Source organism: Cucurbita pepo, chromosome 3 (assembly GCF_057944985.1).
Source record: "Cucurbita pepo subsp. pepo isolate OVF chromosome 3, ASM5794498v1, whole genome shotgun sequence".
NCBI lineage: Eukaryota > Viridiplantae > Streptophyta > Magnoliopsida > Cucurbitales > Cucurbitaceae > Cucurbita > Cucurbita pepo.
In genome coordinates, this window is record NC_141800.1 from 4923600 (window position 1) to 4949954 (window position 26355).

The 26355-nt window shown below is 35.3% G+C and overlaps 5 protein-coding genes and 1 pseudogene across 10 annotated transcripts; 3 read left to right on the plus strand and 3 right to left on the minus strand.

Annotated features, from left to right (window-relative positions):
• Positions 1-3032: 3032 nt before the first annotated feature.
• Positions 3033-5080, plus strand: LOC111791137 (WRKY transcription factor 71). Its single transcript, XM_023672359.2, has 4 exons — positions 3033-3507; positions 3662-3811; positions 3886-4088; positions 4625-5080. The coding sequence occupies exons 1-4, from the start codon at positions 3167-3169 to the stop codon at positions 4849-4851; spliced, it is 921 nt and encodes a 306-aa protein (XP_023528127.2). The 5' UTR covers positions 3033-3166; the 3' UTR covers positions 4852-5080.
• Positions 5081-5705: 625 nt separating this feature from the next.
• On the minus strand, positions 5706-7463 carry LOC147793079 (uncharacterized; annotated as a pseudogene). The gene is made up of 4 exons (XR_015420492.1): positions 7085-7463; positions 6748-6909; positions 6480-6653; positions 5706-6186 (listed from the first exon to the last, which is right to left on the minus strand). The product of XR_015420492.1 is annotated as an uncharacterized LOC147793079 (transcript).
• A 107-nt stretch (positions 7464-7570) lies between these two features.
• On the minus strand, positions 7571-9701 carry LOC111791458 (flowering time control protein FCA-like). Of its 2 annotated transcripts, XM_087121912.1 has the most exons (5): positions 9354-9700; positions 9165-9223; positions 8505-8587; positions 8266-8317; positions 7571-7995 (listed from the first exon to the last, which is right to left on the minus strand). In XM_087121912.1, the coding sequence occupies exons 1-5, from the start codon at positions 9389-9391 to the stop codon at positions 7952-7954; spliced, it is 276 nt and encodes a 91-aa protein (XP_086978038.1). In that variant the 5' UTR covers positions 9392-9700; the 3' UTR covers positions 7571-7951. The 2 variants fall into 2 exon arrangements, with proteins under 2 accessions (XP_086978038.1, XP_086978037.1); XM_087121911.1 differs by lacking the exons at positions 7571-7995; positions 8266-8317 and having other exon boundaries at positions 9354-9701.
• Positions 9702-9951: 250 nt separating this feature from the next.
• Positions 9952-14810, plus strand: LOC111791141 (uncharacterized). 4 transcript variants are annotated; one of them, XR_015420466.1, is made up of 7 exons: positions 9952-10088; positions 11020-11350; positions 12612-13056; positions 13449-13747; positions 13905-14275; positions 14393-14429; positions 14520-14810. XR_015420466.1 is itself a non-coding variant. In XM_087122743.1 (6 exons), the coding sequence occupies exons 2-5, from the start codon at positions 11048-11050 to the stop codon at positions 14250-14252; spliced, it is 1395 nt and encodes a 464-aa protein (XP_086978869.1). In that variant the 5' UTR covers positions 9952-10088; positions 11020-11047; the 3' UTR covers positions 14253-14275; positions 14520-14810. The 4 variants fall into 4 exon arrangements, 2 of the variants coding, with proteins under 2 accessions (XP_086978869.1, XP_086978870.1); XR_015420465.1 differs by having other exon boundaries at positions 13905-14429; XM_087122743.1 differs by lacking the exon at positions 14393-14429.
• Positions 14811-16320: 1510 nt separating this feature from the next.
• LOC111790892 (uncharacterized) lies at positions 16321-18681 on the plus strand. The gene is made up of 5 exons (XM_023672005.2): positions 16321-16471; positions 16579-16649; positions 17251-17919; positions 18184-18316; positions 18405-18681. The coding sequence occupies exons 3-5, from the start codon at positions 17355-17357 to the stop codon at positions 18475-18477; spliced, it is 771 nt and encodes a 256-aa protein (XP_023527773.2). The 5' UTR covers positions 16321-16471; positions 16579-16649; positions 17251-17354; the 3' UTR covers positions 18478-18681.
• A 1059-nt stretch (positions 18682-19740) lies between these two features.
• LOC111790891 (long chain acyl-CoA synthetase 1) lies at positions 19741-24583 on the minus strand. Its single transcript, XM_023672004.2, has 20 exons — positions 24430-24583; positions 23637-23801; positions 23464-23527; positions 23295-23384; positions 23165-23221; positions 23040-23088; positions 22874-22950; positions 22730-22769; positions 22562-22656; positions 22316-22483; positions 22120-22230; positions 21916-22003; positions 21765-21831; positions 21592-21667; positions 21282-21399; positions 20828-21073; positions 20605-20744; positions 20334-20516; positions 20100-20219; positions 19741-20023 (listed from the first exon to the last, which is right to left on the minus strand). Exons 2-20 carry the CDS (start codon positions 23780-23782, stop codon positions 19979-19981), a joined length of 1980 nt encoding a protein of 659 aa, XP_023527772.2. The 5' UTR covers positions 23783-23801; positions 24430-24583; the 3' UTR covers positions 19741-19978.
• Between the last annotated feature and the right edge of the window lie 1772 nt (positions 24584-26355).

Consider the following 26355-nt stretch of genomic DNA (forward strand, 5'->3'; position numbering starts at 1 on the left):
CCTTTCAAATTTAAAATTATCTTCCACAATTTGGAGGCTATTTGATTTAATTATTACATTTTTAAAATATATATATATATTTTTTAATCAATAACATTACCAAAATGAAACAAAATGATGTTGTTTGTTTGGGGGAAAATTACAGGAAAGGATGAAATAAAATAATTTAAAAAAAAGTTTTTTTTTTTTTTTTTTTTTTTTTTTTTGTCTTTTTTAGAATTAAAAAGTAAATAAAATTCCCAAACGTATCGCGGAAGCAATGTCAGTCAAACAGTGGCATATTTATAATTGCATAATCTTAAATAATTAATAAGATATTTTTTTAAATTATATAATAATAATAATAATAATAATAATAATAATAATAATAATAATAATAACACGTACCGCCATCTCCTAATCAATTTAATCCTAAATCCCAATAAAATAGTTTTCCACTAACGTGATTTGATTCATATTATAATGTTTCAAAGATTATGAAATCTTCATTTTTATTATTAATAACGTTTATTATATGGTCACAATATCCCTAGAGGACGTGTCACATAAGACAACCTTAATTATTTAATATTTCCCTAACAGCTTGCCTAATCTAATCTTTTCCCATATATATAATTTCATTTTCTATGCATTTTGGCCTTATACCAACATCAAATATTTATTTAATCATATTATTATTATTATTATTATTATTTTGTTTAAATTTCTGAGGCGCCAAACGAAGCCACGTGGCCATTGTACACGATATTTTAAATGAGTTTTTATTTATTTATTTTTCAATATAACTTATGAAATAATATGCATATAATTAAATTTAGTGAATTAATTAATTTTGTCACACACTTTATTGGAATGCGTGTGAACCTTGCAAATTTGAATTATTGAAATATAATATAATGATAAAAAGATTATGATATGATTACTAGAAGATTGAAAGTGGCTTTTCATGTTTTTTTTTTATTTATTTTATACAGATGTTTAATATTTATCTTCGAATTATTATTTTTTATTTTAAATTTAAACTTTTTACGTAAAATATTTTTTTTTTAATAAAAAATAATAATAAAGTAAAAAATAAAGAAATAATTCGGTGTGGCGGCTCACACAAATTCAGCAAATGAAATGATTGTTTTCCCTTAAAACGTGCCGTCCAATACGAGATCTGACAAGAACGTGGGCTCGTGATGGCCACTGATTTCGTGAGAAATCCAACGGACGTGATGAAGTTACGGGACCCACTAGCTCCACGTGTTGCCATCTACGGCGTTTTTGTTAATTGTGAAGCGTGGATGTGCGGATCTGATGGAGACTGGTCCACCGTATGATCGTGTGGTTGTTAGACATGGTGTTTGATTCCACGAGCGGAATTAAATGCTAATTATGACAAATCTTCCAATTTAATTTTATTATTATTTACTATTTCAATTAAAACAATATCTTTTTCTTTAAAAAATATTATTATTATTTTTTTAAAAAATTTAAATATCAGAATTGTTTTGATTTTGTAGGTGCAATAATCAGAAAAACAAAAGTTGTGAGGGTTGAAAGTAGAAATTATAAGAGTAAAAGAGAGCATGGGATTTAATATTGAAAAAGAAGAGGGACGTGGATGCAAAACGGCATAAAATAAATAAAAAAAGGTTATAATTATAATATTTAACCAAAACAAGGCATTACCTCAAATGCAAACAGGACACAACTTTTGCTTTTGTTCACATTTAAAATTATCCCAAAAAAAGGAATAAATAAATAATAAAAATAATAAAAATAAATAAATAAATAAATAAATAACCGACCAAAAGGTATGGGGAAGAAGGAAATTACGAGGAAAAGAGGAGACCAAATTTTAGATGAAGAAGATGACGCAGCAGTGAGTGAGAGAGAGAAATATAATTTTTATATTTAATATTTTTTTAATTTTATTATAATATGTCAATAAATTAAAAAAAAAAAGTTAAATAAATTAAGAATAAAAGACAGTTAACTTTGGAGTTCGTAGAATTGAATATACATTGTTGGTATATGTAGTAACTATTAATTATTATTTTTTTTTATTTTGATTATTTCATGTACTCATGTATCAAATAAAAAAAAGCTTATGAATTATAATAATTAAATTGATCATATATATTATATAGATGTGATAATATTTATAATGTAAAGAATATATTACATTACCTTAACTGGGTGACATGGATCATGCTAAGCTATAAATACCAAATGCCTTTCGGGTTACATGAATCATAGTTTTAGATAAATACGATAATCTTGTTGTAATTAGGGTTTTAAATTTTCGTTGTTATCGTCCATAGATTTGGTACCGTTTTTTTTTTTATAATGAATAAATGGAAAAAATATAACAAAAAATATTATTTATAAGAATTTAAAATTTATTTTGTAATGGCGAACTTGTATGTAAAGAAAATAGTTTATTTTATATTAAAATAGTTAATATTAATTTATTAATTTAAAATGAAATACTTTAAAGGAAAAAAATATTAAATATTTGTGTGAAAAGAAGGGAAAATGAAGTGTGAACACAATTTGAATGCAAAGAAAAATGGGTTTGTAAAAGAAATTAATTAAATAAAAAATAAAAGAAAAAAATCATAAAGCAAAAGTGAAAAAGGATAGAGAGAGAGAGAGAGGAAGAAATTTGTCCCCCAGCAATTTCCAAAAAGAGCCATTTTTATTCTTATGGATCGGAATACACGTGCGAGGTCTACTTTTAGCCGTAGTGTCCGCACGTGTAAAGAGTATGATAACAACGTATTCACACTTCACAAATCAGCCGGTTCCCGGTCAGGTAATTTACTATTTATTATATAAATAAATACTTTTTACAAAAAAAAGGTTCGTTTTATTGAATTAATGTTACAGATGTGTAATTTTCTTAGGCCATATAATTAGTTAAAAAATAATTAAAATTAAAATTTTAATTTTTTTTAACGAAATATTATGGAAGGAAATTCGTGTCGTGTCCGTACGAACCGATGACCTACAAATTCCTTTTGAGATTCTCTCTCTTCATTCTACAAACTTTTGAACTCAACTCTATTTTTTCTCTCTCTTCAACTGCAAGTTTCTAGAGAGAGAGAAGTGAAAATCCAACAAAAAAAAACAAAAAAAAAAACAAAACTTGGACAAAGGGTTGCAGCGTTCGGCTATGGAGGAGGTGAAGAAGAAGAAGAAGGAAGAGATTATCAAGTCGGAGGACACTAGCACAAGCGGCGGCGGCGGCGGCGGTGGGATTTTCCCATTTTCAGATAAGATGAGATTAAACGGATTCTTCGATTTCCCAGATGGTGAAACGTGTTCTGTTGGCTTCCTGGAGATGCTTGGTCTTAATAATCATGAATTCAAGGGCAATTCTTCCCAGGTTTTGAATCCTCCGGCCACCCCCAATTGTTCCTCCTCCGTCTCTTCCGCCTCTACCGACGCCGTTAACGACAACCCCACCGCCGCCCACGACAACCCACAACAACAACAACAAAATCCCACTAAAAAGTTCGTTTTTTTTTTTCTCTCTTTTCACTATTTTTTTAGCTTATTCAATTTTATAGAAAATGTACTTTCTTTATTCTCTGTATTCAATTTAGTTTTATTTGTTTGTGTTGTGCGTTGTGGTGCGATCCTAATAATTTGGTTGGTGTTGGGGAAGATTGAAGAAGAAGGTGAAGAAGAGGAAGGAGAAGAGAGAGAAGGAGGGAAGATTTGCATTCATGACGAAGAGTGAAGTGGATCATCTAGAAGATGGGTATCGATGGAGGAAGTACGGCCAAAAAGCTGTCAAGAACAGCCCTTTTCCCAGGTATGTATGTATATAGATTTATATTTGTTTATTTATTTGTTGAATAATTATCCATAAATTTATGTTGTTGTTAGGAGCTATTATCGGTGTACCACTCCAACATGCAATGTGAAGAAGAGAGTGGAGCGATGTTCCAATGATCCAACCATCCTGGTCACCACCTACGAAGGCCAACACACTCACCCAACCCCAATCCTTCTTCCACCCCCGCTATCCACTCCACCCTGCATCCATCTTCCACCCATGCCTTGCCTTCCACCTACCAACAACAATCATGGTTGGTTTCAATCCTTCCAATTTTCAATTATTTCAAATCCAGTAGAATAAGGGTTTTTAAAATTTGAGGGGAAGTCCAAAAGGGAAACCGCAAAGAGGATATAATATATGTTAGTGATAGACTTGGGTCGTTACAAATGGTATCAAGCTAAATACAGGGCAATGTGTCAGCGAGAAGGCTGAGCCCTTAAGGGGGTGGACACGATGTAGTGTGCCTGCAAGGACCCTGAACCCTGAATGGGTAGATTGGGAAGGAGGTCCCACGGAGAAGGGTTTTAGGTTTCAAAAGGAGGTGGATTGAAGGGAACAAGTATCAGCGAGAATGCTGGGCCCTGAAGGGAGTGGATTATGAGATCCCATATTATGTTCTGAAAGGGTGGATTGTAAGATCCCATGGTAGACCCTAAAAGAGGTGGATGGTGAGATCACCTCATAGGAGAACTAAACATTACATGACCAAATGGAAAGGGACTTTTTTTTAAAATTTTTGAAGAATTAATTAATTAATTTTTATTTTTATTTTAAAATTCCAAACAGATGGGGACATTATTGGAGCGATGTGTGATGAGTACACGCAAAACCCGGCGTTCTTGAATTCACAGCATTTAGAAGTGAATTACAACATAAACAACCTCATAGGAGCAAGGAAGGCGGCGGCCGGAATGCTGCAGCAGAAACGGTTGTGCAACCCAAATGCTACATTTCTGGTAGATCACGGGCTGCTTCAAGATGTGATTCCTGCCCACATGCTCAAACAGGAGTGAATATTCAATATATAATAATATTAGTTGAAGTTCAAAAAGTGGTGTTTAGCTTGAATTTTAGGTAAGGAAAGTAGTGAGTTGTGTTGTTCATAGAAAAGATGTTAGAACAACAAAAACATTTTGAGGTTCAATTTTTGTTGGTGTCCAACTAAGTCTCTCATTAGCAAAGCAGAGAATATTATTGCGTTTCATCACAAAAATGGAGGTAAAGTTTTAACTTTTGTTGTCATGCTTTATTGAAGATGGAAGCTTGAAGCTGCCTTAGATAACATTTCACTTTTTGCCGCTACTCCTTGTGATACACCGCTTGATGTCAGCGTTGTCCACTTTAACCTGTTACATATTGCACCAAACATAATGATGTTCGATAGTGAAAACTTTGGGATTTGGTACATTTCCATGCCATGCAAAAAGGGTAAATATTCTTTTCACAGTCTCTGCTGTACTTTTACTGCCCATCAAAACTCCATAAATTTAGCCTGAGATGGAGGGGGCCCAAACAAACTTCAAAACTTAATCCTAACCTTTCATCTTTTTTTTTTAAAAATTTTTTTACAACAGAAATTGAAGCAACCAAGAATTAAATCTCAATCAATCGTGGTAATAAATTCACTATTCTACATTTTTTTTGTAGAAATTATATTATATACATTAAATGAATGTACTACATATATGCATTCCATAATTAAACGACTTTAAAATATTTTTACAAAAAAAAAAAGAAAAAAAATTAAATACTTATTACAAATTACTCCATAACAGTTGATGGGAACCAACCTCCGTACCCAATTGTCTGTCTACTGTTGTAGGCACCTGCAGACCACTAAACTATGATTAACCAATTTGAAAACGTCTTAATAAAAAGATATATACCGATCAAGTTGACCTGAAATATAGAGCTTAACGGATTACAAATGAATACTCTCAACTATATCAACAGAAGTTCGACGTATATCTCAAGTACACTAAATTTACAATGTCCTTTAATCTCGTACATGTGAGATTCTACATCGGTTGGAGGGAGGGATAAAACATTCCTTTGTGGTCCATATACTACACCAAGAGTTTGCAGGATAGATAGTTGATAGACGACATGGAACACCAGCTTTACATGAGCAAGCCAAACGTCTAAGTTGCGAGTCGAGCAGCTAACATGTAGTCTTCGTTACCATCCCAATTCACATTGTAATGGCTAGACATTAAAGGATCAATGTTAGTTGCCAACGTGATGAACTCTCTTAAATAACCTTCCTAATAACTTAGACAACATTGTTAAACACAGGCTGGAATAACAACAGGACTTGCTTTGGATTGAAGTCGCATACAACCCAACTCCTGCAGAATTGAGCATATTAAAGAATTAGAGAGAACAGAAATTGCATTCTCGTTTGAGAGTGATTTTCAAATGATTAAATATCACTTCGAATCATGTTTTTAATCATTCCAGTCAATTTGATGCTTGATTTTAAACTTTTAAACACGATTTTCATACCATCAAAACTGATTTTGAATGATTAATATCCTATTTCAGAGTGATTTTGGACATGACAAGATATAGCTGGAACAGCTATAGTGAATGCAAGGGCCAATGTATGTATGTAAATGTATATGTATGAATGAATACTAACTCGTACAGCTGAGGAAGATTGGACTTCAAGTTTTTGACTCAAGAGATTTGGCTGAGGCAGCACTTCGGTTGATGAGAGGCCTGCTAATGAAGAATGAAGCTGATGGTTCGATTTTTTAAGCTTTTCCTGCCTCAATTGTTGCTCAAACAAGGCTAACTCCTCTGGTTTCTCCCACTAAGGACCAATTTTCAGACGTATCTATCATAAATTGCACCACAAAATAGGAAACAACCGTGGAAAGGCGGATGGATGAAGACATAAAGCTTGCCAAACTTTCATAGGTGATACAGTTATAATAGTATTTGAAACCGTCTGGGCAGCTGTGTTCACTCCAATCACACTCCAAAGGAACTTCTACCCGAGAGCTTGGACGCCTCCGAGGTGATTTGGGAGTACCACTAGAGGTTTGAACGCCACGTGCACTAGGAGGCTGTGCAAGGACATAAATGAGAACACACACACAGGTTACCATGACAATATGACATTAATGACCTCTTCAGTAATTATCCGCACAGTCAAGTTTCAACCTTTTAGGATGTCAATCATGGCATAATCTTTTACTTAATGTAACTACAAGGATTTTATAATTCAGATCACCTTCGTACTGTATTCTCATGAACCTGTAACTTCTGCTGCTGATGTGAATCTTGCCAGAGCTGTTGACAATGTTCCTGATTCTGCATCTTAGAAAAATCAGTCTGCATTGGAGGCTGACAAGCTTGCTGTGTTGCTTGCATTGGTTGAGATGAAATTTGACCAAAGATGATGAGGGTTCTTATATTTGGGGGGTGGTCTCTGTACAGCATTGGGAGCCAAAGGGGCATGGGATGCCTCTTGGGAAGCATTCCTTGGTGATCCTAAGATTGTAGTATTTTGTTGTCCAGGAAATGAATTATTAGGAAAACATCCTCCAGCAGGAGAACCAAGAGGAGGCTCAGGTCTAGAAAAGGTTAAACCAATAAGAAAACAATTTATGTTATCAAATTAGACAAAAGGAACTGAGTACACGATATACCTAAACGGTTGAGGAGGATGACCAAATCTCGGACTACCTGAAATGTTGTTGCCTCTGTTGAGAGAGAGAGAGAGAGGGATGTTTAACGGTTGAATATTGACACAGCCAACAAGACCAAAAAACATAAAACAGTAGTTATCACGCCAAATGACCTATATTATATCTGTATATCATGCAAACGTATGTATGGTCAAAATGTTTGTTCGACACATTTATGAAACATAAACGCCTAACATCATGATATAAAAAACTAATTATTGTTAGCTCACGTCGCAGCAGTGCAAGAGATATCCATCTAGAGGGTTTGTCACTTTCATACGGGGAAACAGATGATGCAGCAGGCTAGAGCATAGCATCAAGACATTGATAGAACTACTCATTTTGGTTCACCACCCTTAAAGAAATGAACATTCAAGTTGAGAGGTAGCGGACTCGGGGGAGGGGAAGCATACAAGGTTCAGGAGAGTTGGTGATGAGATAATTGAATTATTAAGGGGTTCCCTACATAAAACATAAAAATAAAAATATTGAAAAGAGCCAAGTGATGAGGTAATTGATTAAGGGGTTCCCTCTTATGGGAAGCAATCAGAATCATATGCACCTTGGTCATGCAATGCTCAAAACATAGAATGCAAGAACGAAGTAGACAACAATGCTCAACTACTGCTTTGCAAAGTGAATAGCCTTGCTAAGACGCAAATAATACAGCACAGATAAAGAAGAAATACGTCGAAGTGATGCAACGGGAAGTCAGAAATGCCAGAAACTTACCAAGGCGGTCTCTTTCACTATCAGCATATTTCACATTCATAGGTGTCAGTTCCTGTTATAAAAAGAATAATAAGAAAAGTTATTATGACATCAATTGAGTTACCTACATATTATAAGAAACAGCAAAAGTGACTCACTAGTCATTTATTGATTTATTTTGATCGGAAACGTACTTTCAAAATAAGATCAAAAGTGTTCCATATAATATGTTCGTCAATCGGCTATAAACAATAACTCACTCCAGGAAAAGTATACTGATTGTCCAAAGCACTGATTGCCCTGTCTGCTTCAACCGAGGTAGCGTAATTCACAAAGCAACTACCTGAAGAGGAAATCATAGATCTGCTTTAATGTTATTTTTATGAACGACAGCATAAAGCCAGATGCAGTAACCAGAATCCATTTGGATCTTAACAATAAAAGATTATTCATATATACCGAAGCTGTTTTTTAGAACTGACATTTCAGACATAGAACTTCGATTAAAGATGATATCCAAGAAGCGTGATAAAGTCAACTTAAACATAAATAAATAAATAAACAAGAATTAATAAGTGTTTCTGAGAAATCAAGGAGGAATAAGATAACAGTGATCCAATAAATTAGAGTTTGCATTGACAAGGGGAAGCTTCACTTTGGATTCAACTCGAAGTACTTGTCAGGATATATTGTGTTATCCAGAGTGTCCTGCTTCCTCATTTCCAAAAGGCAAGGTCGTCACCAGACTCAGTTTTCGCTAACACTCCGTGCAAAAGTATTGTAAACAAACCAAAACATGACAATTCCACATAATTGTACGCCAAAGGTATGAAAATCAGAAGTGAGCATATAGATACTCTAATCAACCCGTTAAACGGCAGAAGGATTAAATGGAATTAAATTTAAAACGAACAAAAGACCTTTCTGTTGACCAGTTGATCTCGACAATATCTCCATGGACTTCAAACAAAGGACGAATCTGAAACAAAATTTTTAATATTTTTCAGTTATGATCAATGACAAGAGATAAGATCATCAATCTTCCTTCCCAAAGAACTACTTGCCTACAAAGTTATATGAATTGGCAAACCGTGGAAATTAAAACTTACAGCTTCTTCGGTTCCTGTTCGGGGAACCTGTGCAACATACAATTTCACGAGGCCAAACTGGTGGTTGGGGTATTGAACATAAGGATCAAACTGGTGGTTGAAATTGGGGCAGTGGTCGTCGGAGGGCCATGACGGTGCGGGGCGGTGCGTCTCCTCCAGTTTTGAAGAATTGGAACCGAACAACAAAAATTCAGTCGAAGCCTGAAAATGATGAGGCGATTGAACGTGGAAGACGAAGACAAACGATGGGAGATGACAGAGAGATGACCACGAAAACTTGGGTGCGGGTTTCCGCATAAGATCATCTGGAAAATACCCTTATCCATCTTGACCTTTAATTTCCAAGTCACCGGTACACATTTTTTTTAATTTTTGTAAATAACAAACATGTTTCAAAATAATTATAGATTAATTTTGACGGTCAAGATTGAAAGTGTAATATTAGATATTAAATTAGTTTTGAGTAATTAAAATCATATTATTAGGTAATTTTAAAATTACACCCAGCGGCTGAGTTTAGTAGTAGATGAACTTTCCTTATAACCTTCTAGAAACTTCCCGTACGAGGAGTCAAATGTCAATACACCAAATCACAGGGGCGTATAGGTAATTTAATCAATATCATCAAACCGTTCAAACCCTATCGAAATCACTGGTTTTATTCCGCGGTAGTTCGAGCCATATAACACGGACCCCCTCCCTCTCCTCCGGCAGCTTCTTCACTCCGGCGACGAGGTATTTATCATTTCCCTTCCTCTATTTCGTCTTGTACATTCCGGTCTTCAGGTATATTGCTTTCTTTCGCTTTTCTCTTCGTTGTTTTTCTTTCCCTCTTCCGATTTCCGCTCCTCCTTCACGTCTACCGGAATATTTGTTGCCCTCAGCAACAATTTCTCTCTAATTAGCCCTTCTCTTCACCTCCCCTTCTATGTTGCCCTGGTTTTTTCTTTCCGATCTCTATTGGTCTCTTTATCTCTCTCCGACAAACCTTTCTCTTCGTCCCCGCGTTGTTCTTTACATGTTTTCAGTTTTGCTTCAATCTCAAGTTCGTTATTCGTAGTAGCTGACTCTAAATTTATGCTTTGATATTTGATGCTGCGACATTGCGTCTTTGTCCTGATGTTATTTACTAATTTAAGTGTTCAATGTTTTACTCCGGCGATGATGCGTTCCACATTCTCTCTCGCCTTCTTCCGGCCAAAGGGAGTTGTGGCGTTGGATTGTGAGTTGCGAGTGGAAATGAAAACATTGCCCAAGTTATTGCGAGTTAGTTATTAACCTATATCTGAACCTAAATGTTAGAATTAGGATATGGGTAACTGTCTGATGGGATACCCAGTGAGATTTTCTTCTTCTGGTTTATTTCCTTCTCTCCGACAATGGTACTGTTAGGTTTTACGTGCATCTAATACAACTGACGAGGGTTATGAATGTCTCTTCATTATCATTAGACAGTTTTTTTGAACTTCTCGCAAGTATAACACATTTTCCTTCCTCCCTATCTAATACTAGCTGTTTATTCTACTGTCTTTTCCCAATTCAAGAGTTCTTAGTCTGAAATGGGAGATGGGTATTTTTTTCTCACTCTGGTACGCCTAACTTGCCGGTTGACATTTTTCTGGACATTGATTAGTGGTGGTTACGGGTTTTTGGTGATAAAATGCAGGTGCTCGACTGAATTTGCTCTTCTTTTGATGGCGAATTCACCAGATGCAGATGCGGATGATGACTTTAGTGAACTCTACAAGGAGTACACTGGCCCTCCACGATCGACCTCTGTCCCTGCACAAGAGAAGATGAGTACAAACAAAAGGTCTCATGCAGGTTCAGATGAGGAGGATGAACCTCGTGATCCCAATGCTGTGCCAACTGATTTTACCAGTCGAGAAGCGAAGGTTTGGGAGGCCAAGTCAAAGGCTACAGAGAGGAATTGGAAGAAGAGAAAAGAGGAAGAAATGATCTGCAAAATATGTGGAGAATCAGGCCATTTTACTCAGGTATAATGGGTACTATAAACACTTTATTGATCTCGTTAAGTTATTGCACATAGATTTTTCACAACTAGAGAGGAGCTCTGTTTTTTAATCTCACTTGTATATCAGGCTGTTTTTGAACTCATTTTGGAACACAGGGATAAATCATTTTGAGGGGGAGGTTATGTTTGTATGATTGACCTTTTAGCATTCTATGAAACAACTGAAATTCCTTCTAGCATATTAAAACATTTTAAAGCTCATTTTTGTACTTTTATTTTGTTCTATTTGTAGTCTTCTTTCAAGTCTATATATAATATGTTTTTTCTGTGGGCCACGCTACATGTAAGGATCTGGAACTTGAACGTGAGAAGTTTATTCAATTGCTAGCTATTTAATCCCTAGGAAGTCGAGAGACTTGCTCTCCTTGGCCCACTACTCTTTATATTTTGTTCTCCTACCGGATCTCTTCCATTCCTTCATAACTGACTGAACTTCTTGTGTATGAACTCTTGAATGATCATACAACTTCCCTGTTATCCACCAAACCAACCTTCACCTTATCTTGAGGCAGAATGGAGCACGTAGCTGACTCACAACTATGAAGGCCCAAGTGGCTTCATGGTTTTTAAGCTGCACACCCAAATACCACTTGATATACCATTCTATTGATGCTGTTTGCGCAAAATTGCAAAAAGCTCCATTCAAAATTTTGAATTGGGAGTCGATCATGGAGGCCAAGTAATAAAAAGGTTTCACTTGTAGTCACACCAAGGATGTTACTTCGGAAAAAAAAAGATTCTAGAACATATTCACCAGATGATTGGTGAGAATGTCTAAAATATAGTGATTAGGTATAGAATCATATCTTTGATGAAGCATGGTTCTCCATCAAATGTATTCATACAGACGTACATGGAGCAAGGATGAGAGAGAGAGAGAGTAGGGAGGGGGAAAGAGAGAGTACATACAATAAAATCTCTACAAGCATTGTCTAGTAGTTGAAAGTTATCTCTCTCTCTCTCTCTCTCTCTCTCTCTCATGCACTCACATATAGACGTGTGTGATGTGTGTGTGATTGCTTGCGTGCAAGGGGGAGGCAATGAGAGTATTTGGTGCTTCATGACTTGTTTTAATTGAAGGATAATTTTCTTACGAGAACTAGACCTACTGGAACTTATTTATTTTCTTTAAAATCACAACTCTTTCTTCGCATAAAAGTAGAATTCAAGTGGGTTATCATTGTTTTAACTAATGGTACTTTGCAATTTTTGTTTATGTATAGGGATGCCCTTCTACCTTGGGATCAAATCGTAAATCTCAAGATTTTTTTGAAAGGGTACCAGCCAGGGATAAACATGTGAGAGCACTTTTCACTGATAGAGTAGTACAGAAAATTGAAAAGGATAATGGTTGTAAGATCAAGATGGATGAGAAATTCATAATTGTTAGTGGCAAGGACAGGTTAATTTTGAAAAAGGGAGTGGATGCTGTCCACAAGGTAATAAAGGAGGAAGGCGATCAAAAGGGTTCTAGTTCTCATGTGAGTAGATCCAGGTCACCTGAGCGAAGCCCAGTTGGTTCAAGGTCACAACGCTCTGATGTCCATGGATCACATTCTGGTCCTACAAATGCATCACAATTTCAACCCAGGTATAGCAGACAGGAGAAGGTTGTTGAAAATCGTGTTCGTGATGATCTGCAGAAATATTCAAGGGGCTCGGTTCAAGGTAGGAAAAGCATAGGATATGTTAAAGACATCAATAGAAAGCTGGTAATTCTATGTTGTAGCTTGTAGCTTTGTTTTCTCCATATTTGTATAAATAATTTTCTCTCTTTATCTCCTTAACAATGTTATTTCTTGCTTATATTTGTTTGCAGCACGAGGTAAGTTCTTCTGTTCAAGCTTATATATGCGACTCTGAAGTAATTTTCAGGGATAGGATCTGAATTGGTCAGGTTGTCTTCAAAACAAAATAATTTTATGAACAGGAATCCGGGTTATTTTTCCTCCTATGGTTTCTTCATATGATTTTATATTTTTATGATGTTCACTTTGGATTTTGCCACGTCATAAGCTAGCATTAATATATTTTAACATTGCTCTTCATTTATTTTGAAGCTTATGGCAATGACAGAGTTAGAGGTCGTTCAAGCCACTCCAAGTCTCCAGCTAATCTGCCTTATTCTGGCAGCTCGTTTAGTTCATATGATAGTTATCAGAACAAGAGTGCATATGGTAGAACCGAAGGATGGGATAGTGAAAGAAGAGGATCTGATTTGCAATCTAGTCGTCAGTTTGAGTATCCAGCTTTTCCCCAGTCTCTTGAAGAATTGGAGATGGAATATAAAAGAGAAGCAGCTGAACTCGGAAAGATTCGAGATAAAGAAGAAGATGAAGAAAATTATAAACACCGTGAGGTATGGATCTCCTGTTACTGCAATCATACATCGAATGGCAATTGGTGTATTTTTCTATTTTCCTATGTTGCATTTGGATATATTTACATGACAAAATTCCTACATTTCGTTATTTTAATTTCAAATTTGTGGTTTTTACTTATGGTTCTATAAAAAGACTATAAGGGAGATGAGAGAGAACTACACGAAGAAATTGGCTCATTTGAGGGGCACACATGCAAAACAATGGGATGAGTTTCTCCAACTTGATGCCCAAAGGCGTCAGCAACAAGTGCACCAGCAAATGGCCGCTTCAGGTTTTGCTGGTTATAAGCAGCATAACTATTCTGAATACGACGGTGGATCAGTCAATTCCCATTACGAAGGGGCTAATTTAGCGGCCCTCGATTCAAGGAGCAAGTATCAGAATCATATGGAGAATTATCCTTCAAGGCCTCATGGTAATTTTGGGGAGTTCCAGCGTCAGAGGCGTGATGATTACGGGAATGCTTACAAACGATACTAATTTGTTAACCAGGAAGTAAGTTGGTAAGTAGTCTAACCCTTCAGCCAAATTAAAAGGGCTTTAGTTATCTCTATCTTTTTGGTTTGGCCGTATGGCTGGCAATACGTAATCTCCATACCCAATTTCATATTACTCCATAGAGTGCGTGCGTGGACTCAAGACCATGCCCATTAGAAGGTTATTTTGACGTCTTCCGTGTGCAACTTTAATTTACAGCAAATGGCCGCTTAGCCAGCAATAGCTTTAATTTCATTCCAAAATTTTCAGGATTTGGATCCATCTTGGGTAGGCATAATGCATGGAGGAACATCTAATGAAAGGTAAGTATGTATCTTACGATCTTGAACCGAGTAGATAAGAATGGTATGCATTCGTGCAGCCTACTTCCAGTTGTTTTTGTCATTAAGCTTGATAGTTCGGCTGGTTCGGAACTTGTTGTAAACAGTGGCATGGAATGTCATCTTGGATTTATTAGTCAGCTGGAAGTTCATGTGTTCTCATGAATGATTGAGATTTTGAATTAGTTTTGAATATCACCTTGGCATACTTTTGTTTCTACTGTTTTCCCTATCTGGTTGTCGAGCAGCAGCGGAATGACTGTATTCAAGCAGTCATTCACAGCCATGGAAGCTTAGGATAGTTTTTCGGTCATTAAGTTTACCAACTTGTTACCACGACTATCCAGGCTTGAGAGCGTTGGATCGTTTACTAGTTGATCTGTTTATAAATCAGTATGTTGGACAGTCTATAGATTATGTTTATATGCTTCTCTGAAACTGTAAATTCTTTTCCAGAATTCCACAACCATAACCCCATAGGCATGCCATGCACACGGTTCTTCATGATTCACATATGTTCTTGGCTGGAAAATGAATGTATTTTGCTGTAGTGAAAAGAGGAATCCTCTCATCCTTAATGTATGGTGTTATTTTGGCTTTCTTCTTCATTTGAAAAAGGCATATGGGTTTGATAGTTTTTAATCTTTAGAAATATGACTGTTAATTTGAAGAATGTTTCTGGAAAAGTAGGGGAAGAAGTAGATGTAAGTTGAAGCATTTGGTAAACAGGATATTGATCAAGATGTTATTGAAGTCCGTGGAAAATATTACAGTTGCCTTTGTCATTGCCCAATATTATGGTTGTGAGCAAACGATCAATATTCTGCCATGACAAACATGACGAAGATACGTTGGATTCTCTTTTAGATAGGTCGATTTATTTTATTTTTAGTCCCAATTTTCTTTTTCTTTTAAAAAATTTAGAAGGGGAGAGAAATGTATTGAAAATTACAATGGAAGTACATATCCCAATTATATGTTTAATGATAGAATAATATCTATTTGTATCGTATCTAAGGGATTTATGGGTTCGGGAAGAGCTTAAATTTTTATCTCAATTTTAATTCAAACACGATATGGAGATCCATGTTCCATTTGATTTTTAATCTTTTTGGTTTTTGAAAATGGAGTTTATGAATGAATCCAACTTTTCAAAAGCAATATAGTGAAAATTGATCAAGAACTCGATGTTTACTTAGGAAACATTAAGATCAAGATTGAGATACGATAAGAAAAATAAGCAAAGCATCGATTTTTTATTGGTTTTAGGTCATTGGATGATATTTTTTAATTCTCACCATAGTATATGAGAGAGGCGTTGCCAAATACTATTTTGAATCGATGACATGTTATTATTAAATATATTTGTTTTCATCACAACCAAAGTGAAGAACCCACGTTTTATTCATCATGTTTAAAATTAAAATTAAAATTTAATTTAATGCAACGTGGGTACCTTTTTCATTCCAAAAACAAATGATTGACATTGCTATAAAAAAAAAGGCAATATTTTGGTGTCATCTCCTAAGCAGGTATAAATCTATTTTAATTAATTTTTTTTTTTTTTAAAAGAAGGCTAAATTATATATATGTAAAACTCTTAAACGTAGTAATTTATTAAAAAGTGTTCATATTTAAAAAAAAAAAAATTGTAATATTACCATTGGTCTTTCAAAAATATTTGTATATGTATATTTCAAATTGAGAAATAGGAAGGTATTTAATGAATCGTTGTTGGACGACGAGAAATGGGTTAAATAGTTTAAAATGGCATAAAAGAACCACTTTTAGAATGTACAAATGCTCTTTAGGCGCCGCGCCCCGCAATTTCAGATCTGAAAGAGATCTCTCTCAATTTTCTTCTCTCATTTCACGACCTGGGTTCTTTCTCATTTCACGATCTGGGTTCATATCCTCAGTTTTATTGTTATTGTTTTTTAATCCCCCTGATCTCTTTTTCGGCTTTTTCTTGTTTGTTCATGTTCCAGTTCGATCCCTTCATGGACTCTAGCTTGAAAATGCCGGAATTGGCTTCTTCTTATTGATTTACTGTTTGTCGGTGAGTTTTTCTTTCTCTCCTGAAGAGTAAAATAATAATTGTCGAAAAAACTGGTCGAATCCCCTACCCTTTTCCTCCTACTGCAAATGTTCTTCATTATGATGAGTACGGTGTTTTCATTGTATGCTCTGTTGTCTGGTTTTAATGAAATCAGGTGGAGAAACGAACTCCACTCCTTATTTCATTCATTTTCTGATTTTCATTTGTCATTCGTGAAAGAGAACTGAAAAAATGGGGTGGGGGTAGGGGGGATTCCTTATTTGATTCAATTTGTACTTTTCCTTGTGCTTCTATCTAGTCATTGTGGTTAATACTATCAATGTAAATTTGACTGGACATGCTTATTACTTAAGTTTTAATTAAGTTTGTGTGATGGGATTAGTAACTAATAGATAATGGCCATGTCATAGCAACATTCTTGAATGTTGTTATGGTATCGGAGGACAAAGAAGAAGTATGATTCGAAGTTTAAGGATGTCATTGGCATTTTATAAAGTTTAGGAAGTAAATGAACTGAACAAAATGCTCAAAGTTTATGGTTACAATTTTCCGTGTATAGAAATGTGTTTTAAAGTTGTTTTGGGTTTATTTTTCATAAAAGGATTCTCAGAAGTGTTAAGAAGATGAGAAGAAAAGAAGACCCCTTTGATTCAGGATCCTGGTAGAATGAATGCCCTGTTGAAATGGAAAGTAAAACTTCTTTAGATGGGCAGTTTAGATTATATGGCTACAGAAGATAGAGAGTTTGAAATAGATCTTGAAGGTGGTGGTTATACTAGCGAAGATGATTTGAGCAGTGAAACTGACTCAACATCCAAAACGCATGCTAGAAAAACTTTTAGCAGGCTTCGAAGCGGGGTTCTGTGTGCTGATGGATCTTTAAATCGAAGTGGTAGCTTTGCTTCCAGTAGTGATTCCACCAAGCTTGTTAAGCTAGGTGTTGATGAGAATGTGCAGTTGTTGATGGGCAGTTTAGAGGGAGAAAAGAGAAGAGAATTTGCAGCTCTTGTAGAGAAGAAGAAGAACGTGAAAGAGAAGATTAAGAAGGGAAAGGTTCACAAGCCACCACGACCCCCACGGGGTCCGTCGTTGGATGCTGCTGACAGGATATTTGTTAAAGAGATCGCCGAGTTGGCAGTGAAAAAACGTGCCACAGTTGAGCGAATAAAAGCTTTGAAGAAGATGAAAGCAGAGAAAACATCTTCATCCAACAGCAGCTTACCTGCCTTATTTATCACATTGCTTTTCTTTGTAATCATTATCTTTCAAGGTATGGGGTAGTTCAAATTATATTTTTCTCCAACTTTTCGATACGTCCGTGACTGTACTTCTTTTTCCTTGTTTGGCATGGCTATTAGGAACAATGCATTGATAGTAAAAACCTTGTACAGAACCAACCAAGGAGAGTTTGAGATACCCTTTCACCTTCAAATTTACTATAATTGCTAAAAGCTCTCAAATTCACATTGTGCCAACAGGAGGATAGTTCTGAAGCATCTAATGTATTCTCATGTTTGTAAAAATCTCCTTGCAGGAATGAGTGCTATAGGCAGTGTAAGGGTATCGGAGTCTCCTGTGGCTTCCGGTGGTGGAAGCGCAAGCTTGATTGTTCAGAATTTGCCTCAATCTTCCCCTAACGTTAATGGAGCTCAATCCCATGTTCTCAAGTCAGTTTAGCTCAATCTCTACATGGTTCATTGTAGTAAACTCTTATGTTTGTGTGTCATTCATGTTAAATCCATATCTCTGATGCAGTTTTGCAGGAAATCAAACTTCTGACCCTGCTACCATAGAAGGGAGGTCAGTGGAAGAGTTGAAGAACCATTGAAGTTTAGTGTCAATAATCTGGTAAATTATCGCCATCTCCTTTAGACTGAAATTTTCATGCCATATAATTTGATTGAAGGCTTCTGATCGTGTTGGCATCTGTAAATATGGCAAGGCCTCAAACCTTAAATTCTCTTTTGATAGGCTTTTCTTGTACAGAGAGAGTTCACATAATTTGATCCATAATATCTTTGCTATAATCAAATTGGCTCGCCCTAGAACTTAGTTAATGGACTTCGTGGTTCAAGACTGATTAAATATAGACATAAGGGTGCTGAGGCTTGATTAAGAATCTCGAAAGATCTTTTTCAGCTTACTTTGCTATAATGGACCGTTAGATTAGCAGGGTGCTACAGTTTGAGGAAATGAATGTCATTTTGTTTTTCAGATTTCCATGGTAGGAGAATGTTTATTTTGAGCCTAGTAAACGTGACACCTCTCCAATTGTTAGGAAGATATCTGGAAAAATATATCTAAAATCATACAAAGTTCGACGAACAAAGTATTGAAATCAAGTTGTAAACTTGAACGTAGTTCATTCAGTCGAGATATTATGGTCTCAACTAAAAAATGAACTTCAAAAGTGACTCATACTCGGTCACATACATGGAAAAAATTAATGAAACAAAAACTATATTCTTGCACTCTCAAAAGTGACTCATACTTCCAACATTATTTCCCAAGAAATGGATATTAAACTTGTTAAATGGAATAAAAGCTCGAGTTCTTGGTAAAGAGAAGTGGAAGAAAAACCTCCTTTTATAGTTGTAAAATTGCTAGAAACGTTGCAAAACTCACCTTTACTACTCTCACAAGACAACCTTCTAACCCTCTAAGCTCTCTATTATATATCTAATTCTATCTGATCCCTTGGTCAAACCTAAGGTGGTTATATATAAGACATTAAATTTCCGTTGACATGTTAACATTTTCATTGACATTTCTACATGTCTATGAGTTAGACATTGATCTCCTTAACTACTCTCACAAGACAACCACCTAACCCTCTAAACCCTTTATTATTTATCTGATTCTTATTGGCCACCAAGCTAACGTGTGGCTGTTCTATACATGATATTGAGTTTTTGTTGACATGTTGACATTTATTAAAAAAGTGTACAATCTTAATTATTAATTAAAAATATTTTTTAATTTGTTGTCTTTGTAGTATTCTAAATATATCCATCAACATATTAAACGTTGGTCCTATAATCAGTTTTGATCAAAGATGATCTTTAAATTTTTTTAGGAACTTAAACAAAACTTTTCCAAAGAAGATGGTAGCTTTTTAATATATGAACTTATTTTGTAACCCTTCCATAGAATGAGGTCTACTGAAGCATCATTCAACTACCGTACTCCCATCTGTCAGTGAACCCACATAGTCCTTAATTTGCGAGAAGAAGAAAAAAGAAAGAAAGAGATGTTTCTTTGTTACTACAACCAAATGGTTTTGGATGTATGATTTTTAGTTCAGACAGATCAGCTGTGCTTCAACTTCATCACCTCTTTGCCTCCAAGTTTTTATATTCTTCGTTGATTTGCACCTGCAACATTAGGGAGCTTTAAGTGACCTCAGTTTTGGAGAATTCAATCTATAAAAAACAGAGTTCTTCAACCGACCTCGTAGTGTTTGAGTAGATTGTTTCTCTTCTTTTTCAAAGTTGCTGTCACCAGATCGTTTTCGATGTCGAATGGGTGTGATTCTAACACAACTCCTTTGATGTATTCGAAACGTTTCAACTGATGTGAATCAAAGACGTTGAGTTTGATTAAGTGAGAAGAAAGAAAAATTTATAGTTTCATAGCTACTTAATTGCCATTGGATTAGATTTCTTGTTTAAGCAAACGTAATACCTTGTTTCTTTCAGCTGTTGAAGTGAGCTCAGAGAGAACATAATTTCTGAGCTGTTCAAGAGAACTAAGCTCAGAGAAAGAACACAAAAAGCCATTAGAATTTGCCCATTTCTTGGTGTTTTCCTCGTGTAGAACCACCACTGCAACTAGCCTTGATTTGAAGCTATTCCCATAGATCCATATCTTTGGAAAGATTATATCAAAGAAACTCAAATCACCAAATTGTAATTTAGTTTTAGAAAGAGACTCAAAAGGACAATTCGAAACTTACATCCTCGACGATCGGGGTATTCGTGTAGACATTTTCTAAGTATTCGAGTGCTATGTATTCTCCTTGGGAAAGTTTTATGAGATTCTTCTTCCTGTCAATGATCTTCACAACCCCATTGGGTAAGATTTCGCCTATGTCTCCTGAAGTAGTAGAAGAATGGAAGAAACAAGTTAAATAGCAATGAATTATCAGACAAGAACAAGAGAGGGAAGTGATGAACCACCTGTGTGAAACCAACCATCCTTTATTGCCTCTTTGGTTAGTTCAGGGTTTTTGTAGTATTCAGTGAAAACAGACTTTCCTCTCACACATATTTCACCACATGGACGATCCCCAAGAGGATTGTAACCCATCTCTGGAACCTCCTCCAACCGAAGGTCATTGAATGGAGTAACGCTCCCAACGGTTCCGAGCATACACATTTCATCAGGAAAGCCAATAGTTGTTGGTCCACAAGTTTCAGTCAATCCTAAATGTTACCATACATTGCTGTTCTTAATGTTTGAACAAGTTTTAAACAGTATGTTGCATTGCAATATAAATCATTAGCAACAATGATGACGAGGAAACTCGTTAAGCATATTGCAACGAAGAATGGAGAATCTTTAAACTAGGAATGTGCCTAAAAGCTACCACTAAAGCTGAACTATAGTTTTTCTGTAGCTAGTGATCTTTACCATATCCTTGGATAAAAAAAGCACAACATGTGACCCTCAGAAACTCTTCCACTTCTGAGCTTAAGGCTGCACCCCCAGATATTATTAGTCGAAGGCGGCCGCCTAATCTAGCTTTCACCTGAGTTCATACAAGTTTAGTGTTAGGGGATAATCAAGTTAGTCATGGACATGTAAGTAGTTTGAAATGACTTTTCAAGTGCACAACAAAAAAAGCTTTTCAGGTGAAAAAAAGTCATTTCAAATAGATTCTTAGAGTGATAAGGAACTAGAAATTGAGAGGACGTAATAGATTAAGAGTGTAGGACTCGACCTTCCTGAATGCCAAGAAATCTGCCAAAGGGGATGCTTCTTTCTGCTTGTATCCTCTATTCATCCATGAAAGTTTGCTGCAAGTTCAGCATAAATATGATTCATCTTTGATCTTATAAGAATCTTGTAGAAAAGAAGCAAACCACAGGCACTGAAAGATCAAGGTTGACTTACTATCTATAGAGCAAATCAAAAGCCTTTCTTCTCACTGGATTGAGTACTTGTACAGCTTGTTTGATTCCTGAAATATATATTTCTTAATTTTGCCTTGTTAACAAGTTATGAATAGTAACAGAATTACAGATAACAAGCAGTGTTTTCGTGCCTTCCTGAATCCTCTCAAAAACTCGAGGTACTCCGACTATAAGCGTCGGCTTTAACTCCATTAGATCTTCTTTTATTGCATTAAGATCCTTCATAAAACAAATGAGAAACAAAAATGAGCTGTCCTGATCATCTCTTCAAAGAAAATTTGTAAACCAAAGATCTGAATCTGGTTCAAAAGGGGATGCCATGAAAAATACAATACCCCATGGTAGTAGCCAACAGATGCACCTTTCCGAAAGAAATATTCCTCGACCGTTCGGTCGAGGATATGAGCTAGAGGCAGGAATGATAGATACACATCATCCTCTGTCATCTGTTGACAAAGGAAAAAAGCTTTGGAAGTTAAAAGAAAATGCAAGCCAGCAATAATCCTGAGTTTGATAAGGGGACTTATCTACCTTGTCTTCAAACTGCTCCATGTAGATATCAACTCCTCTAATAAACGTTACTAAGGTTTCATGTGTTAACACAACACCTTTAGGAGTTCCACTAGTTCCACTTGTGTACATAATCGTGCAAATGTCGAGAAGTCGTGGAGGAGTGATCTCAGAAGGATTTTCTTTTCCCTGATACAAAGTAGATTCATGCGTCAACTCCAACGTATAGTAAAGGACGGTAAAACATCGTTTAGATTTAAAACCGACCAGGCGAAAGAACTCGTCCCATGAGTACGGTTTCACCCCATTGTCTGCTGCTGAGATCTTTTCTTCCTCCTTGAGTGAAGTAAAGCAGACAATAACTACAAAAGTGAATCGAAAAGGTCAATTGGTTCAATGATTGCAAGAAAACCATCTTATATTCATCATTCTCACCTTTCAGCCTCTCAGGGTTTGTCCTTTCAGACTTCAATAGCTGCAAAATGAACATTGAGTATCAACCATGTCTAGTAAGTGCCTCTTTTTTGGTTTAGATTGAGATGTGAAAGCATATTATATTAACTAGAAAGCTATTCTTACTTCTTTTGCTTTCTTATCTTGGACGAAAATGATATCGATCTCTGCATGGTCTATAATGAAGTTAACAGCTTCATGTCCTGCAATTCATTTAGCCTCTTCTCTATTAGTTTAAGAATCAACAGGAAGTTCAACTTGAAGTTATTACTTACAAAGAGATGAAGTATACCAAGGGTATCATAGAGTGGCACACAGATCATACTGTGGGCATTGCAGGCCTACACGAAACATTTAGAGAATTTGTTACCTGATACAATGAAACAACTACAAAATTGAAGAAGGTTTCAGCTGAACCTCCATTGCTATTATCCATTGAGGACAGTTCTCCCCATAAATCCCGATTCTCGAGCCCTGTCGTGGAAAATCATCATCTCTTTAGTTTCTCAGTTATGGTATGCTCTTGAAACTGCAGGAGTATGCTTACCGGTTTGGCGCCAACAGCGCGTAGTGCAGAACCAATGTTAAGAACATCACCATAAACTTCTTTGTAAGTTTTCCATATGTAAGGTCCTGGCTGGATACCGAAACCATTCAAGTTCATATACATTTCTTTCATGTTTTCTTTTCATATAGATTATGAGAGTTCAATTCACCTTCCCCTCGACAAATTTTCGCCATCCGAGCATTTGCCTTCCAGCATACTTTTCAGCTGAAACACTGCAAAACAATCCAAGAAACCAATTTCATGTTCTTAACATTCTAAGCCTTGCAATAACATCAAACCATTCATTTCACACATAGCCAGAACATGAACTCTGTATATAACCTGAAAAGATCCCAAGATGTGTTCAAATCCTCAAACAGAGAAGGAGAGCCATCTTTCGCAAGAACATTTCGATAAACCGGTCCAATGGACGGTTTCCCATCTTTGCCTTCCCTTCCTTCCTCGACCTTGATCGAAAACCTCTTCATTCTTGAACTCCTGGAAAACCTGTTGCATTGATCATTAATGGAACTCAAGGAAAACTCTGTCTCAAAGTTCAGAAGTCAAAAAATGTCCCAACTTCCATTGAAACTTTCAATAGAAAGGAAAAGAGAAAAAACAAAAGAACACAGAAGACTTCTCAGAAAAATTAATTACAAAGGTAACGTTCTACATAAAACGTTGTATAGGTCTAGTAAGACACCTACTAACTGCAGACATTAATGAGGGGCCAACCACCATGCCCAAATGCTTCTACTTGAAGACTCAGAGAAACAAAAAGCCTCAAAATTTATGGAGTCTTGAAAGAAAAACAGAGAACCATAACAGAAGCTCATTAGGATCAATGGGTACCTTTCAAAAGTTCATATTTTTAAGATGAGAAACTCTAAACCCATGGCAATGGTTACAAAGCTAACTATGAACAGAGTCATTGTGCATAACGAATATGAACAGAAGATCAAACACACCACAAAAGCATAAAATAGAAGAGTGTGAATGAAAAATGGAGGTTGTTCTTCAACAGCCATGGAAATGGAGGTAACATGTTGAGTATCAAAACCCCACTTCCAAAATGCACAAAACAAACACAAAAACAGAGCAAGAAACAGAGAGGGAAAGGGAAGTGGTGGCTTACAGAGGTATGAGCAGAAACAGGAAGGAAAAATCATGCAATGCAAGCAAGGGAGGTGAGGTGAGGTGGTGGAGCAATGGTGAATTGAGTTCAATATAATGGCCAATGGGATGTGAAAGCACACACACATGTCATGGATTGATTGGTTTAAAGCTCTATAGACGAAGTAATTTAATATCACCCCAATTTTCTTCCATACACAATTCGACATGTCGTTGTTCGGTGTTCTATTATATTATTTTGGACTTTGCGATAATCTTAAATATTTTCAAGCCATTAACAAAAATTAATTTATTTTAAAAAATCCATTAATGAGCTCAAAAAAATAGCAATCATTATTAATTATTATAATTAACTCTAATTATTAAGCAAATGGAAACTTCTATTAATTTATTTGATGAGTAAATTTTATATATTAGCTGATTGGTTAATAGAGTTACATTGAGGTTATTTTAAAGCATTAATATTAAATAAATTAAAAAAATTTCATGCTTTATTATATTGATTTTGAAAATTTATTAAAAATTAATTAATTAATCAATAAAGATTAAAATAATTCAATAATATAAGTCTAATATCGATATATAAGTTTTATTGATTTTTTTCATTTATACACTATTTGTTTTTAAAATAAAAAATATAACATGAACCAATTCAAACATAGTTCAGTATCTATAAAAATTTGAGTGATAAATTTATTTTTTAAATTTGTTTTCAAATTGATAATTATTACAACTGCGAGGGGGGCCCACGAGGTAGACAACTCAGACATGTTGGCTTTAATGAAACAATAAATGAACTTTCATCTTTCGGAACTCCACCTTGTGTAATACTATTATCATTTATTTATTCACATTATTATTTAATCAATAATATAGACTTTATTAATAATTTTGATATATCATATAGTGGAAATACTTATATATAACTAAGTAGTAAGTAAATTTGGTTAAGTCGGAAAATTTCGGTGGTCTTGAGCTTGAAGCCACGACATCCCATCAATGTTAGGTGGTGTCTTATCTCAAGTGCTCAATTGTTAACTTAGTAAAACTCAATTAACACGTTTTAATAAGTTTTTTTGACTAGATACATAACGAGCTAAATGGACAATATCTGTTAGCAGTGAGTTTGGGAGGGATCAACTAGATACTCTTTTGAGGGCATGTTTCTCCTTTTTAGTATCACTAGATTAGCCTCACATAATTAAAGGTGAGATTATTTGTCACATAATTAGGCACATAATTAAGGGTTAGTCATTATTAGTATCTCCTACCAACTAAATTAAGACAATATTGAAGGTACGTGTTGTGTAGCTCTACGAGTTATGTGTCACTAAAGGGACCTATCAACCACGATGAAAATCACACAACACAAAACATAAAAATGTGATCGTTAGAACACACAAACTTTCGCAAGTTTGTTTTTGAAATCATTCAAAATGTTTCATATCAACGAAGATAATTGCATTCATTTATATATCATATATATATATATATATCGTCAATTGATCAATTTAATTCTTGAAATTTTAATTTTGTATCTACGTGGTCGAAGAAACAAACCTAACTACAAAGGGGACCATCGTTTTCTTTGTTAGTTCGCCATCAAACAAGGAGAGAAAGCGAACATTCATATTGAAGTTTTGTCCTCATGACACTCAGACTTCTCAATTTTATATTTATTATTATTTTTCTTTTTACTTTTTTACTTTTCTCCTTCCTTCGAATTTTTCTCTCTTCTATTTAAAAGAACATAGTCGATCGAACAAAAGAAAGTTTAGTGGGGTTGAACGAGTTAAAACAAACAATATCTGTTAAGTGGGTTTGAACGTTTACAAATTTACTTTCCATTACATCAAATTTGATCTTATTTATACCGAATCTCCCACTAATTGTAACAAAAACTAATGCAAACCTTAGATATTGAAGG

Coding starts and splice junctions, on each gene's coding strand:
- LOC111791137 (XM_023672359.2), top strand. CDS start 3,167: ATGGAGGAGGTGAAGAAGAAGAAGAAGGAAGAGATTATCAAGTCGGAG. Junction 3,812..3,885: donor AAGAACAGCCCTTTTCCCAG/GTATGTATGTAT, acceptor TGTTGTTGTTAG/GAGCTATTATCGGTGTACCA. Junction 4,089..4,624: donor ACCTACCAACAACAATCATG/GTTGGTTTCAAT, acceptor AATTCCAAACAG/ATGGGGACATTATTGGAGCG.
- LOC111791458 (XM_087121911.1), bottom strand. CDS start 9,650: ATGCGGAAACCCGCACCCAAGTTTTCGTGGTCATCTCTCTGTCATCTC. Junction 9,224..9,353: donor GAACAGGAACCGAAGAAGCT/GTAAGTTTTAAT, acceptor ATTTTGTTTCAG/ATTCGTCCTTTGTTTGAAGT.
- LOC111791141 (XM_087122743.1), top strand. CDS start 11,048: ATGGCGAATTCACCAGATGCAGATGCGGATGATGACTTTAGTGAACTC. Junction 11,351..12,611: donor AATCAGGCCATTTTACTCAG/GTATAATGGGTA, acceptor GTTTATGTATAG/GGATGCCCTTCTACCTTGGG. Junction 13,748..13,904: donor AAAATTATAAACACCGTGAG/GTATGGATCTCC, acceptor TTCTATAAAAAG/ACTATAAGGGAGATGAGAGA.
- LOC111790892 (XM_023672005.2), top strand. CDS start 17,355: ATGGGCAGTTTAGATTATATGGCTACAGAAGATAGAGAGTTTGAAATA. Junction 17,920..18,183: donor TGTAATCATTATCTTTCAAG/GTATGGGGTAGT, acceptor ATCTCCTTGCAG/GAATGAGTGCTATAGGCAGT. Junction 18,317..18,404: donor GCTCAATCCCATGTTCTCAA/GTCAGTTTAGCT, acceptor TCTCTGATGCAG/TTTTGCAGGAAATCAAACTT.
- LOC111790891 (XM_023672004.2), bottom strand. CDS start 23,782: ATGAAGAGGTTTTCGATCAAGGTCGAGGAAGGAAGGGAAGGCAAAGAT. Junction 22,484..22,561: donor GGGACGAGTTCTTTCGCCTG/GTCGGTTTTAAA, acceptor ACTTTGTATCAG/GGAAAAGAAAATCCTTCTGA. Junction 20,024..20,099: donor ATCTACTCAAACACTACGAG/GTCGGTTGAAGA, acceptor CTAATGTTGCAG/GTGCAAATCAACGAAGAATA.